The sequence below is a fragment of the Mixophyes fleayi genome, chromosome 3 (genome assembly GCF_038048845.1).
Source record: "Mixophyes fleayi isolate aMixFle1 chromosome 3, aMixFle1.hap1, whole genome shotgun sequence".
In the NCBI taxonomy this organism is placed as follows: domain Eukaryota; kingdom Metazoa; phylum Chordata; class Amphibia; order Anura; family Limnodynastidae; genus Mixophyes; species Mixophyes fleayi.
Genome location: NC_134404.1, coordinates 256,475,898 through 256,496,477, shown reverse-complemented (window position 1 = coordinate 256,496,477; position 20,580 = coordinate 256,475,898). Strand labels below are relative to the sequence as shown.

At 40.6% G+C, this 20,580-nt stretch overlaps 1 protein-coding gene across 2 annotated transcripts in view; it reads left to right on the top strand.

Annotated features, from left to right (window-relative positions):
- The window catches only part of TMEM181 (transmembrane protein 181), a 101,940-nt gene that overhangs the window by 35,739 nt on the left and 45,621 nt on the right, over positions 1-20,580 (top strand). For both annotated transcript variants that reach the window (XM_075203472.1, XM_075203473.1), the window contains exon 2: positions 14,332-14,435. In XM_075203472.1, coding sequence (XP_075059573.1) covers positions 14,332-14,435 — 104 coding nt within the window. The remainder of the gene's footprint in view (positions 1-14,331; positions 14,436-20,580) is intronic.

The following is a 20,580-nucleotide window of genomic DNA, read 5'->3' as shown; positions in this document are numbered from 1 at the left end:
GTATAAACAGTGAGTTCTAACGTCATTGCTTCAGTGTGTATTAGAAGAGCTTGTGTATTATAAGGATTAATGCACCTGCCCTGTAAGTTTGTTTTTTTTTCTCCAATTTTATGTGGCCCAATTTCTGAGGTTGCATTCATTAATTTTAATAAACACTTTCTCCACTGAAGCTACCATAGATTAAAAGGTGCTATGCAGCTAGCAACTGTTGTATTTCACAATACTGATGTGCAGCTCTGTGAAGCATTACAATGCATGGTTCTTGAAGCAGGTGGTACATTTGTGAGGCGGGTGTGGTGTAGGAAGTTACTGAAGGCTAAATACCACACCTATTATTTTCAAAATGATTTTATTTTAGTATATCACTGCACAGTGTACATACAGGAGCAATGATGTTGACAAATCTTCATATATTATCACTGATGCTAAAAGATCCACTACCAGGTACTGTAAAATTTTACTAAGGTGGCCCCCCCATAACACCCACCCGCCCCTTCCTAGCGGGATCCAGGGGAATGCTACATACAACTGATTTTTCTTAAAGCTCTGCTCTTTGTGTAAATAATTTTTCATTTGCCATTTTAAAATGGCAGTGGAGGGAGTTGTGAGCGGGAGGATCAGTCAAAGCTAGCGGTAGAAACGGATAAATTAACATTTTACAGTAGGTGGTAGGGCAACTTTAAGCGACAGCTATATAAAATCAGTATAAAATTGCACAATTTGCAGAATGTAAAAATAGACAGTAACTAAACAATCTGTAAAATGTCAAACCTGGCTTGCTTTTCCGCCCTGTTCACATGGACGAAAACCTAGTCAAAATTTTCCTGTGAGACTTCGTACCTGCTAAACCTGATGTCTTATTTAATACTATAGCTCCAGGTTTAAGTAGGCTGCTATTCTACTTTAAAAACACCCTATAGGCATTAATCTAGCTAATCCAATTCTACACAAACCAAACTAACAGGAATTGTGAGGAATTGTCACTGACACTTTCTTGTAGAAGGTATTTGGTTTTATAATTTATGTTCACTAATTTTAAAAATCAGCGACTGTGTTCACTAAGGAAATCTTGTCCATCTGGGACCTCTTGATTAGTATAGAGATATGTGCTTTACATTCACTTATTTTTATATGGTATCGCGTAATATACTTGGTGTCTTCCTTGCATATATGCTGAACAGGGAGTAAGAGCAAGTATATTAGAATGTGTGATGATACCAGGACTTTAGGGTACAAACCCAAAGAGAAGTCCTGCTATCTAGGGGTTTGATATCACACAGAAAATGAGATATGACGTATCCCTCCAGGTTCATTTTTTAACAGTCCAAACTTACCACGGTGGGAATCCCACCCTGCAGGGGTAGTCCTAATTCAGCTTTGTTCAGGGTTGGCCAGGATGTATAGATAGGTTGGTGATGGACAGGGATTACTATTCTCCCCTGCTGAGCTGGTGCCTCCCAAGTCTTTTGCGAGTCTAGGGGATAGCAATAGTGGTCAACCCTGGATAATGAGATTCCTAATCCCAGTTGATGAAGAGCAACTCCTTGTTTTAACTTCTTACAAGCATTTGTACATTGAAGGGCTGAATGAGCTGCTTGTTTCCTGGGGATGTGATGAGAGGGGTATGGATGCCAGGAAGTGTCAAATACACCATTTAGTACTTCAAAGGGAAATGAAAACCCATGCAAAATAAATGTAACCCACCTGGGGTCATTTAAGAATTAGGTTTGGTTAAGTCCATGCTATAACCCAAAGAAGAGGTGACAAATGGCAAGCATAAGTCCATAAATATACACTCCTGTTTGTATGTTCAGAGTGACCGATGGGAAGGATTAGGTCTATCGGACCCATTGGGGGGGAATTGTACTGGCCGTGTTACTTGAAAAAGTAACGTGGCCTGCACATTATTACCGTTATTGCGGCAGTAGTGTGCGTAAATACCATTATTGCAGTAGTTTTAACGCCGGCTGTTTGCTCGCACCTCCCTGAGCTGCGAGCAGAAAGCCGGGTTAAACTTACCGTTGTAACGGTAATGGTTTTAATGCGGCGGTACTTTGGGGGGAATTGAATCCCCCCCCCCCATTGTGTCACAGTATACTGAGGAAAGAGGTTACTGTCCCAAAGTGCGTACAATGTAGTTGTAATAATAGGGAGATGTGAATATATGAAAGTACTAGAAATTTCAATGTTGCTCATGAGTGACTTAACAATAAAAGTAATCAGGATGGAGCTTTTTAACAGCACTACAAATCTATGAAGTAAAATTTAAGTTTAGGTGTGGTAAATATTCTTGCAGCTTTTGTAAGAGAGAAAAAGCATTAAAAAAATATAATAATGTCAAAATAAGTCAGTTTTGAAAGGATTAATGATGGAGTCTTGGAATATAAATGTATAATGTTTTTGGTGATATATATTATTATGGGTGCAATTTTCTGTTGCTGGATCCCTCGTATGTGGAACATGGCCTCCGTAGCATTGGACTTATTCTCTGCTGTGGCGCAGAACAGGTTAAAGCATGCCACTGTGCAGGTGTCCTAATTACTGAGAGATTTTTTTAAAATGTTGTTGCCTTTCCCAGGGACCGGAGCGCTATGGGGGCTGAGGTATCCCCATCTTTGGTAGTCTGCTGGGGGCTGAGATTAGTTTCAGAGTCCAGTGACATCTATCCACCACGCAGACACCCCACCCAACTCCCTCCCATTCACTGGATAGGATCATGCTTTCTGCCAGAAGTATAGCTTCAGCAGGGGTCCCTAGGAAAGCCCTTTTGCACTTCCCTGGGCAGCAGATCAACAGTCTAAAAATTGCTTAACTATGTTTCCTTTTCAAGGTGATTTTCTTTTTGGTAAGAAACTGTTTACCATGATTCATAATGTCATAGAAGATGAATTGTAGAAGGTAATGTATTCATCTTCAAGACAACATTTCAAAGAGTCCCAGACATGACACAGTGCTGGCAAAGAGTATGGTAGGCAGTATGTGGCAATTGCATCCAGGTGCCTTTTTTTTCCAAGACTCACAATGGCTCCTGGCTAACACCCTTTCCAGCAGAAATGGAGGGTGACAGGATTACACAGTATGGAAAGGCCTGATTGCTCACTATGTAAGATTGCTGGATTTGAGATATTATAAATAAAAAATACAAGATAGTTTCGAGTTGCAACCAGGAAAAATGTTTTTGTGAGTTACAAACTCTGTCATCCCCTGTGCAAATAATGGCATTACACAGCAGATAAACAGGTAATCTCTCTAGTGTCTACCGCTCAGGGGGGCACTGGCTTCAATTTTAGACGCTGAGTCCTCACAGCCCTAAAGCAGTTAGAAAGCCTATCAGTTTGTGCATGAAGTCTGTAAATTCTATCCTCAATGCTATAATAAAATGAAACTTCCTTACATCAATAGATTTCCCGGATGCTTATGTGCACATCCAAATTTCACGGTAAGACCATGGTTTTCTCATATTCTTCAGTGTAGGACACCATTTCCAGTTTACTAATCTTTCATTTGGCCTCTCGTTATCTTGCAGAAACTTTACCAAGGTACTAGTGGTTCTTATTGTTGCTCACAGGAAGTCAGGGTACTTCCTTGTGCTGGCTCTCTCCCCCAGTTAGTACCACCCTATTTGTGTCTCCCCCTTCCCTTTAGGATGAAAGCTCTCATGAGAAGGACCCTTTTTCCTTGTGTGTTCCTTTTACTATTCCATCACCCTCTCTAACTCTTGGCCTGCTTCGCTAGCCCTGGTTTCTTAAGCTTCGGCCTTCTTCTCGCTGATTTCTACCAACCCTTTCACTATCTGTCCCAGAAATAATCTGATTTGCTTTACTCTGTCACCTGTGTTTGTATATATTTTTGTATCATGTTGTGTCTTGGTTCTCTGTTATCTGTGTATGTAATGTACGGCGCTGCGGACCCTTTGTGTCACCTTATAAGTCAACGATAATAATAAATAATAATACAGAAGTGCCCAAACCAAAACACTCAAATTAATCTGTTTTCTAAAATAACATGATTGGATCATAAATCCAGTCAATAGTCTGCTTGTGCCTTCTCAACAGCTGCAGTTTCTGGGAATACAGTTAGACACAGTGAAAGACAAAGCATATGTGTTGTGAGAATTCAACATCTGATTTCAAATACATAATCGGCAAAAATCTTCTATTGTTTTTAGGGTTGTTTTCATAGCGATCCTTCTATGGGTGCGATGACATATGAGGAATCTTGAACTAGAGGTACTCGATTAGCGGGATTGCAGTCTACCTCTGGTTCAGACTATAAGAGCACTAAGCAATCTGTAGACTGGTGGCAGGATCCAGCATTAAAAGAAAGTAGAGTGTCCCACTGAGAACCAGAATGGTCTGTGGTAATGACCGATTCAAGCTCCTATGGTTGGGTGCTCATCTGCACACAGAAGGGCCATGACTTCAAAAGTAAAAGAAACTAAGCACAATTCAGTAAACAAGGGCAGTGTGGTATGCAATAAAGCATTTTTTGCCTCCGTTGCAACACAGACATCTCAAGATAAGTTCATTACCGGACGGTTTTAGCGTTCGTAAACAGGGGGACTCCAAAATTATAATGATCAAGGTATCAACAATCAAATCCTGGGCAGAAAACAATTTGAGATCTCTGACAGTTCTTCATGTAGCAGACAAGGACAACAGATTGTCTCGGTTGGTATCAGATCCTCTCATGAGAGTGGGTATTGCAAAAGGAGGTATTTCAATAGGTGGTGAAAAAGTTTGGTTTCCCTCAGATAGAACTGATGGCAGCAAATCAAAACACCAAGACACAGCAATTCTAGTGTTGTGACAAAGACTCCAGAGCAAAGGGAATAGATGCTCTGGCAATATCTTGGAACCTCAAAGTGGGTTATGTGTTTCCTCGTTTTCCTCTTATTGCAAACATACTGAAGATAAAGAGAGAAGCAGTGGAAGTAATAGCTGCTATTCCATTCTGGCCTTGTAGGCTGTGGTTCGCAGTAGTACTTTACCACTTCGACTAGATCTTCTGCCTCAAGGGCCTATTTTTTGCCCGAATCTGGAAATGCTCCTCTTGTGTGGAGATTAAGCCATCGTTGGTCAAGAGTAAAGGAATCTTTGACAAGGTGTTTGATGTATTATTGCAAGAGAGAGATAATCTTCCATAGTGTGTTTCAGAGTTTGGAAAACATTCATACCTTGGTGGAAATGCAAATTGATAAATACAGTTTCTGCTGTCATACCTCAGGCCCTGATTTTCCTTAAAGAAGGTTTACTTAGAATGTTCCTAGACACAAGATTGGTGTTGTAGAATTTATAGTTTTATAATGCATGGAACCATTTTTGAACAAGTACACAGATAAACAAATAAAGTTGTGCTAGAAACAAATCTTGCCGCCTTGTCTAAGGTAGTTTCCATATTTCATATCAATCAAGAAGACCATGTCTGCCTGTCATAAAAGGTGCAGGCTTTAATTAGAAAAAGAAATATTATCACATGCATGTTGTGATGGGATGGACTTACTTCGCCACCCGGTATATTGGGTGTAGGAGGATAAAATGATGTTCTTTCTGTACAGTTTATTTGGGTTTCTTTCTCAGTCACTTAAAGACTGTTACTGACCACTCCTACTGGTGTCACCTTGCCGACAGCGAATGGCAATTGCTCACTAGTTGTAGGAGAATAGTGCTGCAACCACCGGACTCCTTCGCAGCGCCTAGAACTGTTTACTTCTGGCGTAGCAGGTATAGCTCTACAGTGCCTCTTTGCTGTGGGTTGGCTGGTACCTCCTGACCCGCTTACTAAGGGTCAGGACTGCTGGTTAGCGGGCAGAGTGTTGACACAGGTACGCTGGGTTCAACACTGGACAGGCGGGGAACGGATTAGAGTGTAAGCTCTTATCTGTTGGTCTCAGGTTACAGCAGGCAATGGGTGTCTTGCAGAATCTTCAAGCAGTGATGTTTATTTGCTTAAGAGGTCCTTACAAGGACCATTGTAAATTAGTTTTAGGTACTAGTGATCATCCAGAAGTACAGAATGTGTGATACATTACATGGTCAAACAGCGCTCTTTATATACTGTTTCTGATACACATGTTGGCAGGGGGTAAGCCAGCCCCCTTACCTACCTGGCACCGCGAAGTCCGAGATATTACATTCAGTGATTAGCATCAGATTGTAATATGTTCTTGTGACTGGATCACTTACAAGGAACTTACGGTATAAATGTATTTAAAGGAAATAGTGCAGGGCGCTTATTTATATACTTAACAATGCACTTCTTTTTGATATTGTGTATATTTTGATATTGGACATCTTTATTTCTGAGACCAGGGGAGAAAATTAGTTTTTTCTGTTTTAGCTTTGCTAGAGGAAATGCCTTGTTTGGAGTTTGCAACTTTTCTTGGGGAATTGTTTTCTTTGGAGGAAATGGGTATTCTGCAACTGTTTTGATGTAAGTGTCCAATACCCCTTAAGGGAAAGGAAGGGGTAATTATACTTGCTGTCTAATGTCCACTGTAAGATGCAGGAAATCACAGCAAGGTTTTAGGATAGCCCAGATAAGCGTAAATATTGTTAGCTTTGCATTGCATGTAAATCCATGTTTTGGTAAACAAATTGCATCCTGATTCTAAAAATAGCCTGTGAGACTGTGTCTAAAACTGTATAAAAAGAGAGCCCTTGTAATCTGAAATGTATCATTTTGATGTTCATCTGACCTGACCACTGATACCTTTAACGCTTGAGCGAAATAGACATCACTCTTTGCTTCAAGACCCTGCTTGACAACTTCAATATTGCTGTAATCCTGTGGCCTACAGATTAGACCTGAAATCTAATCCGTCCTCCGGTTGTTTCTGAGGTTTGGACACAGCTCTCCAGTACCACCGCTTTGCCACTACCCAGCAGCTCTGGTCAGTGTGATAGGCCAGGGGGGATCCAACCACAGCACCCTGATCCATAGTAAGCGGTCAGGAGTACCAGCCCCGGAGTACACTAGCAGCGACAGTTACCCAGAAGAAACGTGGTTCTGGACGCCATAAAGGAGTCCAGTGGTTACAGGAGGTTCCTCCTACTGCGGCAGGAGGGGCGTATTCGGAATAACGAAAGGGGTCGGTGGCAAAGTAAGCCCAGACGGTTCCCAGCAACAACACACAGGGTGGCATATTTGGTCCATCCTGTCACAGTTTTCTAAACTTGAATTTAAATGCAATTTAAATTTTTTAACATTTACATCAATCTGTGATTTAATTACTTGTTAGGTTTCCTATCTCTAAGACACAGAATAAAAGTCTAATGATCCCCTCCTGTGCATTCAGGCACAAAAATGTCTTGGTCATTCGCTAATGAAAATGCTTAATTGGCATGGAATTTCCTTTCTTACAAAAACCTATTTCCTCAAACATATGCCTACTGCATTTCTAATACAATAAACAGTACTTTTGCAATGATGTACATTGGCACACTGTACCACTAATTGAAATAATACATTTATAAAATAAGTTATTTATAAGTGATTCAGCCACACGTGTCTTACGAGAAGAACGTCTTGCAGGTTTTTGCAAGTAGGGGGGCCAGAGTAGGTATCGGGGTTGTGCTTTGGCCTATTTGAACGACAGTATTGTATCTGACAGAGGTAAACTTGGTGACGGAATTGTGGAATGAAGTAGAGAGTTTGTAAATTGTTCCTATCTGTCTAACATGAGCTGCATTCAGATAATGGCCCCTTGTTGTGCATTCAAGTGTTGGTCACTCACATTGAATATTATGGCAATTTTCTGGCCATTGTAGTTAAATATATTATTTTTGACTAGTTAGGCAGACATTGACAAATCGAAGAATGTTCTTGTGGCAGGATGGACCGCCTAAGCCACCCTGTCTGTTGTTGCTGGGAACCGGCTGGGCTTACTTTGCCACCGTCCCCTTTCGTTATTCCGAATTCGCCCCTCCTGCTGCAGTGGGAGGGGCCTGCTGCCATCACTGAGCTCCTTTTATGACACTCAGAACCACTTTCCTTCTGGGTAACTGCCGCTGCTAGCGTACCTCGTTGCTGGTGTACCTGGGCTGGTACTCCTGACCTCTTACTATGGATCAGGGTTGCTGTAGATGGCAGATGGATTCCGCCCGGCCCATTCACACTGACCAGGGCTGCATGGGTAGCAGGCAGAGCGGTGGTACTGGAGAGCTGGGTCCAACCTCAGAATCAGCCGGAGAACGGATTAGAGTTTGGGACTAATCTGTAGGTCACAGAATTTTCAGCATGGAAGTTATTTTCAAGCAGGTCTATGAAGCAAGTGATGTTTATTTGCTCAAACACTGGTTGAAGGTACCAGCGTTCAGGTCAGATGAAATCAGAAAGATACATTACATGCTCACACAGCTCACCTTTTATACAGTTCTGACATAACTCCTAGCAAGGGTAAGCCGGCCCCTTGCATCTATCTGGCTTCAACCCGTCTAGAATATTCACTCAGATCTCGGTATGTAATCTAATTTTGCATCTGACAATTGAACTTCCATATCAACTTGATTTACATCAGATCTCAGGATGTAATCTAGTTTTGCATTTAACACAATTTAACTTCCACTTCACCCTGATTTCTTCAGGTGTTCTGTCTCCATTGTTTAAAGTTCCTGTCTGTCTAACACGAGCTGCATTCAGGTAATGGCCCCTTGTTGTGTATTCAAGTGTTGGTCACTCACATTGAATAGACTTAATTAGCCTTAATGAGGACATCCTCTAGACTGCACAACAGACTTACAAATGCTTATCAGAAATCAAACATATACCTCAGACATGAATACATTCCCTCTAGCAAGGTTACAAATAAAAGCAAATCCCTTTCCTGGTCAATACATTTCCTACTAAAAAAGTGCAATACAATATCAAACATAAGTACATTTGCAATTATATAAATAAGTGCCCTGTGCGACTTCCTTTAAATAAATTTAGACCATAAGTTATTTATGTGATCCAGTCACAGTTATGTTTATAGATGTATTTACACACAGCTTCTTTATTTTATAACTAATATTGACAAATTGTGATTGTACCAGCATTGAAACAAGAGTAATATATTTATTTCTTCTAAAAGACCTGAATCAAAGTTTCCAATAGTTTGACATTTACAGGCAAAATCCTGAATGTCACTAAGTTTTAAGTGTGTACATATTTGTTTAGGTGTTTGGCTGGTCGTAATAGGCACACGTGTACAGTAGTGTCATAAAAAAGCCAAAGTGCACTGACTGGAACATACAAGTATTGTGATTTGGTTCCTGATTGATTTTTCTGAATTTTGTGAGATGACCTGTGTGTGTGATTTTATTTAATTTCTTTTACATTTCAACCTGTTTTGGTGGTCCTACCCAACATTGGCTTGCATCCGAATATACTGTGATAATTTACTTGTATAAACAGTGTGATTCTTATTATCTCGTTTCTATATGTTTAGAAATGATAGCCTTCTATGTTCCTACTTGATACAATGTAAAAAGACAGCTGCTGTTGATACAGTGGTTTTTACATCCAGCTCCAGTAAGAGCTCATTCACATCCACATACTATTAATGTGAGTGTCAGCGGCTATCATCAAAAAATCACATTAAAAATAGGAGGAATGGTTTCTTATAAGCTTATTCCCACCATTAGGCGGTAGATCACACACTCTTCTGCCCAAATTTGCTGAAGTTATCAGTTTTCAATATATCCTTATTTCAAAACAGTCATCCTATCTCACCAGCTGGTGGGAACATATCCTGAGGAGGTATTTGGGCATACTTACTGCACTAAACTTTGAGCTTGGGTGGGCGGCTAGGCCACATGGAAGTACTAACGGGCCTTTCACATCGCAAGGGTTGCAGACCGCCATACTCGGATACTCAACAATGCAACTGGTATTGTGTTCCAAAAAGTAAGAAGTACGTGGGAAAATTATCCCACTTCAGTGCTGCCATTTAACTGGAGAAAGAGTGGTCATTTTTCCTGGGGAGAGCTACATCGCCTCAGTAAGCTGCATCATCCCCCTACCTTCAGGTTCAGTGATTCCTGTTCTGATCCTGCTGTGAGAGGAGAGTGGCGATCCTGTTCTACCAGTGGTTTCAACCCGGTTGTGGCATAACACATTTTAGGAGTGTGAGAAGCTCCCTCTGGAACAGCTGCCATTATTCCACCATAAATTAGACCTGCAGGAATCCACATCCAACACACTAACTTGTTTGCCTCCAAAGGATTAATGGGAACTGCATTTTTAGCAGTGTGTACATAAATCTTATTTATAAAAATACATATAATCTTCTACATCTGATATCGCATACACCTGCAATTCAGAATTATGAGCTCCTGTAACTAACACACACAAGATTTTTTCCATTATCCTCAGTTTAGTACATGATGATACTGGTTCACAACTTTTTTAGGGGTGCAAAATGATGAGAATAAGAGGCAATATTAGAAAATAGTTTTTCTCCAAAGTTAAAAGAAAACCTGAGCGTTTAAAGAAAAAAATGTAGTAGGGTTTCAAACTAAATGTATTTCCATGGTAAAGGCTGAGGACAATGGCTTATCCTTGGGCAGATGCTGGAGGATAAGTGAGTAGGAGAAAAAAGGAGGGTGACCAGAGTAGACGTGACAGCCCCCTTCATATCTTCACCCTCAGTAGCGCTCGTCCATGCCTCCGTTTTGCTGTACAGTTCTGATTTTAATGAAAATGAAATGTCCTAGATTGCCGTGATCCTTTTAAAAAGTCCAGTGAACCCGAGTTTCAAAAACACGGGAACAGACTTATTGGTGGGGTGAGAGAACCAGATTTTAAATTAAAGAAGAGTGTTTTTTTTTTTTACCCATAATGTATTGCCTGGTGCAAAAGACGAGGGGGCGCTACAAAAGTATTAGCCTAGGATGGCCTGAACCCCTTACTCAGGCCCTGTACGTTAGTTCAAGCTGAGATACACATTTCAGTCCAAGGAAGATGTACCAGATTGTTTGGTTCCTGGGGTGTCCATTCCTGTGCAGGTTATGCACATTTAATTATTATTGTACTATATTAACCTCCTTTTGCATTTTGTGTGTAAAGACATCTCTAGGTCACTTCATAGCTCTCTCATAAATAGACTCTCATCTCCATTAATCTATAGTTTATTCATATATGTCTGTAGGTGTGTCCTATTTCATGTTTCTATCTTAACATCTTTTTTTGGTTTAACTGCTTGTATTTTCTAAACTCTGGGGGGAATGCAAAAAAAAAGTTTAAATGCATCTTTTGGCCTTAGTACACATTTACCCGTGTTCCCAGTCCATGTGTGAATCAGCCCATGAGGATTTGGTGGGTCAAATTCATTTTACATTTTTTTTTTTTTTTTTGGCAGCATAGTTAACGCTTTTTTAATTAAACAATGTAATAGAGAGAGCAGAGTTTTGGCACCTGGCTTCATAGCTCCAAATAAGGCCAGGCAACCCATGGCATTTGATATCCATTTAGAAACTAGCTAAAATGCCTGTGGAACCCTTTGACATGAGGTTGTTTTCCTTGTCGTCTGTAGGTCATTGGATGCTGATCTATTGTCTTCACTGAATTTACTTTGTTAAACACTGTGCCTGGATCACTTATAAATAACTTATGGTATAAATTTATTTAAAAGAAATAGCGCAGGGCGCTTATTTATATAATTGCAAATGTACTTATTTTTTGTATTGTGTGTATTTTGGTATAGGAAATGTCTTGTTTCGGGTTTTGTAACTTTGAGGAAATCTCCAATTAGGTATATGTGTGGAGGGAGTCTGTTTTGCTAATAGCAGGAAATGCCTACTGTGGCCTGAAGGCCCAGCAGGGAGCCGTTGCCTGTATACTAGTTAAAGTGAAAGGAAATCCCTGATAGATGTGATTTAGGATATCACAGATAAGTGTAAATTTTGTTAAGTATAAATTGCATTTAAATTGGAGCTGCTCACTGACCCCCGTGTTTTGGTTTTGGATCTGGATTACAGTCGTGTTTTGGTTTTGCCAAACCGCCCTTGCGTGTTTTGGTTTTGGTTTTGTTTGGTTTTGTTTTGCAATTTTGTTTAAAAATCAATGTTTTTGGGCAAAAAATAACCGAATTTAGTGCTCCACCTGTTTCTTGGATAAGTAATGTAATTGTAAAGCTAATAAATTATGAAAAAAAAACCTGTTTAATCCCTGGTAGGCCGTCATTAATTCTATACACAAACCAGATTGTCTTCCTCTCCATCTATGCATATTGGCAATGCAGCCATCGTCTTTGGGTGTATATTACACCCTACACTTATAGTTAAATATGTAAAGAAATGGACAAAGACAGTTTGGTGTCTGTCTCTAGGCCCTCCTCCACTTGTATAAAATACTAAAAAATTCAGCCGTTATAGACTACAATATTAATTGAAATGGACAAAGCCAGTTTGGGGTCAGTCTGTGAATGACACCCTACCCTAAACAAAACAGCAGCCTTTCAAGACGGTACGTGATATAGAAACGCCCCAAGTCCCTTTTCTCTTTGGGGGTAGATTGCACCCTACACTTACATAGAAAGTTTTAAAAAGATGTTATCGTCATCCTCTTCAGCTTCATCCTCACCCTCATCAGTGTGTACGTCATCATCACAGACTATCAATTCATTAATTCATTTATGCTTTTCAAATCTCGCGAGAACCGAGCTCTGAAATACAAATACGAACGATGATGTTTTTCCTCGATTTCGATACCGAACGAGTGGTAGAGTACCGAGCCTGCTTGGCTTGGTTAGGGTGAGTTCGGATCTCGGGGAACCGAGCCCGTCCATCTCTAATTTAAATCCATCTTTAGGGAAACGCATTACATACTAAAAAATAACTCGGACTTCAGAGGGGCTGCCTTACCCCCTGCGTGGCTGTGTCCAAAACTGTATAAAAAAAAGCACTGGTTTGTACTGAAATGTATCATGCTTGTTTTTTCATACAACTTGATCTCTGGTACCTTTTAAACCAGCGTGAAAGCAAATAAACATCATTTGACCTGCTTGTCAACTTCTATAACTATCATCTATATTCATATCTATCAGAAGTCGGAAAGGGGCGGGGCCTAAATCGCCCCGCCCTAACATCCCCCCGGGGAACAAACATTTTCTAGATCCGCCCCTGCATGTGTAGCGGTGTGTGTGTGTTTAAAACTATTTTCTCAGAAAGGGCTCATCCGAATGACCTGAAATTTGGTATACTGACATTATTTGACAAAAAAATGCATGAGTATCATGCACGGGTTAACTTGTCTATTATATATATATATATATATATATATATATATATATATATATATATATATATATATATTCAAAACTGCTAAGGTTTGATGTCTTCAGTGGAATGAAATGGATCATTCCTGTCTAGTCCTTTTTACTACAGTGGTGTCTGTTTTATGTACTTGGTTTCCCATTATGTGGTTCAGGGAAATAAAGATTTCTTTTATACATAAACAGCTATGTTGTGTACAGTATGTTAGTTTATGCTAAGTTCTTAGTGATATTTTGAAAACCTCTTGGGTACTACTATGGCTGTTGGGAGCATAGATTTTCACTGTATTTACTAATATTCATGCCATGGAGGGTGCTTACATTTGCAGCTGTGCCCTTTGGGTGGACCAGAACCACTGTGGCATCGGTGGCACTTGCACAATCTCCCTGAAATAACTCTTCCAAAGTAAGCAACTGAGATATGAAGAAAGCGTATTCTTGCAAATCCTAAAATTGTTTTAAAACTATTTTAAAGCATACCTATACACAACTGCATATTAAAGATACGTGCTCAGACAGCATACAACTAAGCATATTTTCACATTTGTGCTACAATTGAATAGTTTTTTTTTTTAATTATAAATATATATATATATATATATATATATATATATATATATATATATATATTTTCCATTCCGTCATGTAATTGGCCATTTTCTAAGAATCTGTACTGGATGAGCATGCTCACTGTGCACCTAAGAAACATCCTATGGCTGCTCTCAGTATATTGACTCTAAATGATTACATGAATTTAGTGTCACTGAGACTTCTGCCTATACCATCTTGTATTTTAAGTAATATTTAAGGCACGTATAAGACACAGAAAAAGGGATACAATGTCAGAGGTCATTCCCATCCCCCAATAATGGTAAGCGTATTAATAACTGTCCATTGCAGTTAAGCTTTTCCTCAGGCTACTCATAAATGTTAGATGTTGGAATTTGGTGGTCCTCAGAGCACATGAAAACAAAGTAGTAAAGAGAGATTTATTTTATCTATTTTGCTGCTATAATTAATTTGTATTCAAAGTTCATTTGTTAATATTTTTTTTTTTTCAACTTTATCTTTTGCAGATTGGCCCCAATGCGTCTATACACACTCTCAAAGCGTTATTTTGTGTTGGTCTTTGTTGTATTCTTCATATGTTTTGGATTAACCCTTTTTATTGGAATAGCTGGTAAGTGGAACTTTTTTTCTTTTCTAATTCAATTGCGGTCTTCAGTCTATGTGACAAAAAGTCTAATGTGGATTCACCTTATCTCCTAAATAACATAAGATTTGGGCATGATCAAAAGACCAGAGCACCAACCAACAATTTGTTTTAGTGGTTGCATTCTTGGCTGACCAGTTTGAAATGCCTATTTCCTTCTCCTTTCTACAGCAGAAGTGTTGCATTGGGATTGCAACCAGTACTTTAGAGAACTCATCTGTATCCTGTACTGTACATTGACAGCTGTACATTGAAAATGCCATTTTTGTTGTGTGGCTTGCATTATATACTACATGACCCTGTAAGTCCATTCCTAGAATGTATTGGTCATAATCCTCAATGCTGCTTTTGGTCTAAGCTAGAAGAGGGCCTGTCATTCCAATGGAATTCTCAGCTATCCAGCCAGTGATGGGCACCTTGTTTTTGTGGGGTAGCAATTCACCCTAGCAGAGCTTCTCAATGAAACTCTGCAGAATGGTGTGGGGAGGATGCAGGGCATATGTTTTTTTTTTTTTGTTTGAGGGTTTCCTGGTGTTTTTAAATTTAGATCTGTTGAACTATATAGCATACACTTTAAGGGGCTTTTTTTTATAAACCTAACTTATAACCATACTCCTAAATACTTCTGAGTTTTGCTACTTATGTAACCCCCTGTCACTGTGTGTAGTATGAGGTGCAAAGGGTACACAATGCACCTCCTTCTCAAGCCCTGGCTAGCTGATGGGCATGGGTGTAAATGATCAGGGGGTCCCTGCACATGCAGGTGTTTCTTTGTAGTTGGTAGGACACAGGTAATGTCACTTTGTGGTGCAGTGTAATAAAAGTCACAATAATTTGGGCGCCAGACCATCTCTATAACAAACTCAACTCTTTATTTACACTCCTCTTCCTCCAGCACGATAATCATAATGGTTGCAGCAATAAAGAAAAATATATACATCTCCTTACTCTCTCCAGAACAGTTCTTAATGAGCAATACGAATATGGTTGCAAATATCTTATTACTCCTCCTGCGCAGTTCTTAATGTTATCCAGATGTTATATAACATAAGTCACATGTCTCTTACACTCCATACGTCACTGCAGATCACCCTCCTCTGCAGGGGCACTCACATGGATGCTAACAGGCAGGCAGCTTCTCCTCCATGCAGCTCTGACACACTCTTGTGTACCTCTCAACTGCAGCTCACCCCTCCTCTTCGGAATGATGTCTCCTGTGGGCTCTGACACGTCTCTCTGTGTATTCCTTGCCTCAGGATCTGACAATACAGCTACCATGCCTCTTGTAGCAACCCTCCTCCAGGGCCTCTTCCATGCGAAGTGTCCCCCTCTCTCTTGGGTTCTCTATAGTGACATGGAGTTCTCCCCCCTCATCCAGGGCACACATTCCTTGCCCTATGCACAGTCACTGCGCTCAGACTTCCAGGCAATGCTGGGGGATCCTGGAGCTTCCACCCCACTCTCCCAGGTCCCCAGCTACATCTCTCCTCTCCTGTGTCTCCCCTCTCTCCCTCTATATCTTTTCCCCCTTTCTGACAGCCCCTCCTTCCTCTCCCTTAGTCTCACAGGCCGGGCTGGGTTATCACCATGGTAACCAGTTTATGTAACTTTTCATAAACTTCTAGCTTACCCTCTAGGTGACCCCTCCTGTATTCACTGAGGTCTAGGTTTTACTAAAACACCACTAGGGGTCGTTACACTTAGAACAGTTCTAAACATTATTATCATAGATTTGTAAAGCACCACAGTGCTCCGCAGCGCCATATAGTAAGGAAAACAGTACATAAAAGCACATACATTAAAGATAGACAAAATAAATGTAGACATGAAAACAAAGGGCATGAAGGATCCTGCTCATTGGAGAGCTTACATTTTTAGTGAAGGAGGGCACAGCCGAAAAAAGAGGAGCAAATGTGGTTCAGAGTGGAGATTGGGTCAGTTGTGAGGGTGCATTAGTGTGAATAGTGTTATCGAGGATAAAGTCGCCTCTAAATCAAGAGTTGAGTTATCAAAGAGATCCTAAAGATTTGAAGACTGTGAGAAAGTCAGATTGAGTTTGATAGGGAATTCCATAAGTGGGAAGCAGCACGGGATAAATCTTGTAGGTGGTAGTGAGAGGTGGTTACCAGAGATGAGACAAGGCAGAGGTCGATGTAAGAGGGCAGGAGAGAGAGTATTTTGATATGAGACTTGATTTGTATGCAGAGGAAGAGCTGTTGAGAACTTTGTAGGTAAAGGTGAGTAAATTGAATTTGGTTCTGGAGGACACAGGGAGCCAGTGTAGGGATTTCCAAAGTGGTGCAGCAGATGTTGGATTTGTGATCGAGGAACGTCGGTCTTGCAGCAGCATTTAGGAAGGATTGAAGTGTGTCTATATGGGTGTCGGGAATGCCAGATAACAGGAGGTTGCAATAGTCAAGACGTGAGATGATGAGAGAATGGATAAGAGTTTTGGTAGCATGTTGAGTAAGAAAAGGGTGTATTCTGGCAATATTTTTAAGGTGGAGTCGACAGGACTGAGATAGTCTGGATGGCCCAGGTTTGTGGAATGTACACATAAGCCACTGCATAGGGCGGCAAAATTGCAGAAGCAGAAGGTTTACTACATTTTGTGTCCTACTTTTTTTTTCCTTTCCTTTTCTTATTTTTTATTTTTTTTTGCAAGACACATGTTTGTAAGTCTTTTACTTTTCTGTCATAGAGAATGCAGTGTCGCCTTCAAATTTCACCTTATGTTTCCGGAAACAAAATGAGCAAGAGAGAGTAGGTTCATACCGCCGATCCAAGACATGCAGTGAACCTTTCTGAATGTCTCCCTAGCCTATGCTCCCCTGAGATCCTGTGGTTTTTGTAGTATATGTCGCTTTCTTACATAGGCAGTATTGTGTCTGCACATGCCCATTCTACACACTGTTGATCCTAGGAAAGCCCTGAAGAGGAGGTTCTGGGATCAGGCCCTGATTTTTAGAGCAGGAGAGTAGACCCTAATCCATATCTGTAGCTACCGATTACTTTTGGTAAAAATGCAAAGGTGACCCACTTCACACCTATTAGGGGTTGGTGCAATACATAAAGAGAGAAAAAAAAACCAGTAATTTTAAATTTAAAATAAATATATTTTTAAGATATTAAAATAATTGAGTGGTGGTCTGATAGTTACAGTTCTCCTCTTGTAGCATGTTGTAGCACCATTTCTAGTTGGAAAAGATTTTAATGTTGTAGAGTTCAAAACCTCATGGACAATTAGCCTGTGTCCCATTGCTCCCACCCCAAGCAACTAATGTCATGACTCCACTTAAGAGACCGTCCCCAAGTGCTAAATTCCACCTAACATCTTTCATGTAGATCTATTTGCCCACAAGGCTGTTTCAAAGCAATGGCCTCCATTACATGAGCATCGGACTTTCTGAGCCATATATATATATATATATATATATATATATATATATATATATATATATATATATATATATATATATATATATATATATATAAAAATTTCCCATAAGCAAGGCCAAGTGCAGGGGACACGGCAAAGCAAATCACATCATTTTAGCCTACCCCACGGAGTGAAATGAAAGGATTGCATCATCGAGCCTCGGGACGAAATTACGGGTTTCCCCTTGAAATACCCCATTGAGGCACCTGTCCCACCCAATTCACTAAGAAGTGGGCAGGATCTGGAAGAAGGCCCGTTCTCCCAAGAGTCTGTCAGAACTAGCTGAAATTCAGGAGACTCCTGGATATTTTGGGAGAGTAGGCAAATATGATGTAGACATATATGCAGTACGGAACAATATGTGGTTTTATATTTTACTTTCTGTTTGGCTTATACAGTGTTTGTTCAATAATAACTGGCTGCAAGTAATGTTATTGCGGAGATAGCAGGATGATCAACTTGAAGACACCAGTGGACTTTTTCAAACACCCCTATTCTCCTGTGTGTAATCATAAAATATATGTACATTGTGCGATGGCACAACAATTTTGTGCAGATGTGATGCATCTTGTCTTGGGTCACAGTTCTGGTGTCTTTGTATCTGTGTGGGGTGAGTTGTGGACCATAATTGAGGCTACAATGCTCCGTAAAAGAAGTAGTGGTTATACGTTTCACAGAGCTGCTAAACTCTTGTGAGGTTGCTGCCCATGATTTTAATAGTCAGAAGGCCGCTACAACGGGCTAATTGAGTTTCCACCTTTGCTGGGTGATATGGTGTAGCTTATTATGCTGATATTGTTTGGGCTCTGTGATCCCTTAAGTTTGAACTCCTCAAACTCCTGTGATCGTTGTAGAGGCATGTGCTGTTGTGGTATTCCATCTCTGGTCCTGTGAGGCCTTATTACGTTGTTGGGATTGCTTTGTTTATTGTGGTTGTGCTTCCAGGGCTTTCTCTGGCTTACACTTGACAGGGAAAACTGGCACATTCTGATCAAGCTAGGACTTTCTTCACTTTGCTGGGGATTTTACTTTGAGCCATGCTCATGGTAATATTATTTTTATTTAAAAGGTGCCACACAAGATCTGCAGTGTTGTATATGATATATACAGAAAGCACAGATTCATAACACATTACATTTATGAAAAACAAAATACAAAGACCAGACAAACTGAATAAACAAGTAATCTACAGATAGCATGTTAATGCAGATCAAGTTATTTACAGGACAGTTGGCAAGAGTGATGGTGATGACCAACGAAAAGTAGGGCTGAGCTCAAGAAAACAGGGCTAGGAAGGCAGGCAAAGAGGTACAGATAGTGATGGAATAGTAGAAGGAGAAAACAAGGAGAGAAGGCCCCACTTGTGAGCGCATACATCCTAAAGGAAATACACAAATGGTCTGGTATTAATTGAGGGAGTTGGGGTGATAGCCGGGACAAGGGTGGAGAAAGGTTGGTAGGCTTGAATAAAGAAATGTGTCATAAGGGCACGCTTGAAGCCTTGGGGAGTGAATGCTAATGGCGTAGGGCATGTGAGTTTGTTCCTCAGCTGGGGAGCAGCCCGGGCGAAGTCATGGGAGATGTAATCAGTGAAGTAGTTAGGCATAAGTCATTGATAGAGTGGAGGGGGCTGCAAGAAATGTGGTTAGATATTATGTTGATGTAGATGTAGGGTACGTGGATTGGTTGAGAGCTTTGTGGGTGAGGAATTTAAATTTTAATTCTGTGGGGTGACCCCTAGGCAGCGGACTTGAGGGACAGAAAGGAGGGGGTAGTGTTAATGGGAAGGGGGGAGATTGTTAGTTCAGGCTTGGAAATATTGAGTTTAAGAAAGCACTTGGCTATCTCATCTTGGATGTCCTAGAGACAGCAGGAAACAGGAGACATAGAGGAAAATGGAGAGATCAAGAGATGAAAGATAGATTTGGGTGTCATCAGCAAGTGGTATTGAAGAGAAGCAGATGAGGTGACCAAAGAAGGAGGTCTAGAGGGAAAAGAGCAGGGGGCCAAGAATGGATCCTTGGGCAACTCCCAACAGGTAAGGGAAGATGTGGAGTAAAGTGTAGAGACTGAAAACGGACAGTTGGTGAGATAAGTGGCAAACCTGGAGAGGACAGTGGTACAGAGTCCTATAGATTTGAGAGTTTGCAAAAGGAGGCAGGTGCATGAGGTAGAGGATAACAGAACTCAGAAGTGATTGATTAATGTTGTCCTCATGTAGCTTTTTTTTCCAGTTACAATCTTCCCCTCCTGTTCACCTCTTGTCTACCTCTTCTGTAACTCTTACTATGTTATCTAAATCTGCATATAGACTTATAACAAACCACACTTAGAATAAATCCACACTTCCTAAACACCTCAACAGTGGCTAACACAGCCTTCTGAGGGGTGGTATTTCGAAGTCCACCCCTTGGGTTAGTCCCAGGAGCGTAGGAAATCTAATATGTTTAAAAGGAAGGACCCAGCCCTGGGGTAGTAGGTTCAGAGTGGAGAGAAAAGAACAAAGGGCAGAGGTTGCTGTATGGCAGGGTCCACATGTTGGTGTTTTTGGCTTCTGCTGGACTAGTGCTCATGCTTCCTCAATGCATCACCCTGTGAGTCTGATAGCTTGGTGGGGCAGATTTGTATCAGATTCCTACAACAGTGGTAGACGGAAGAATGTTGGGCCAAGCG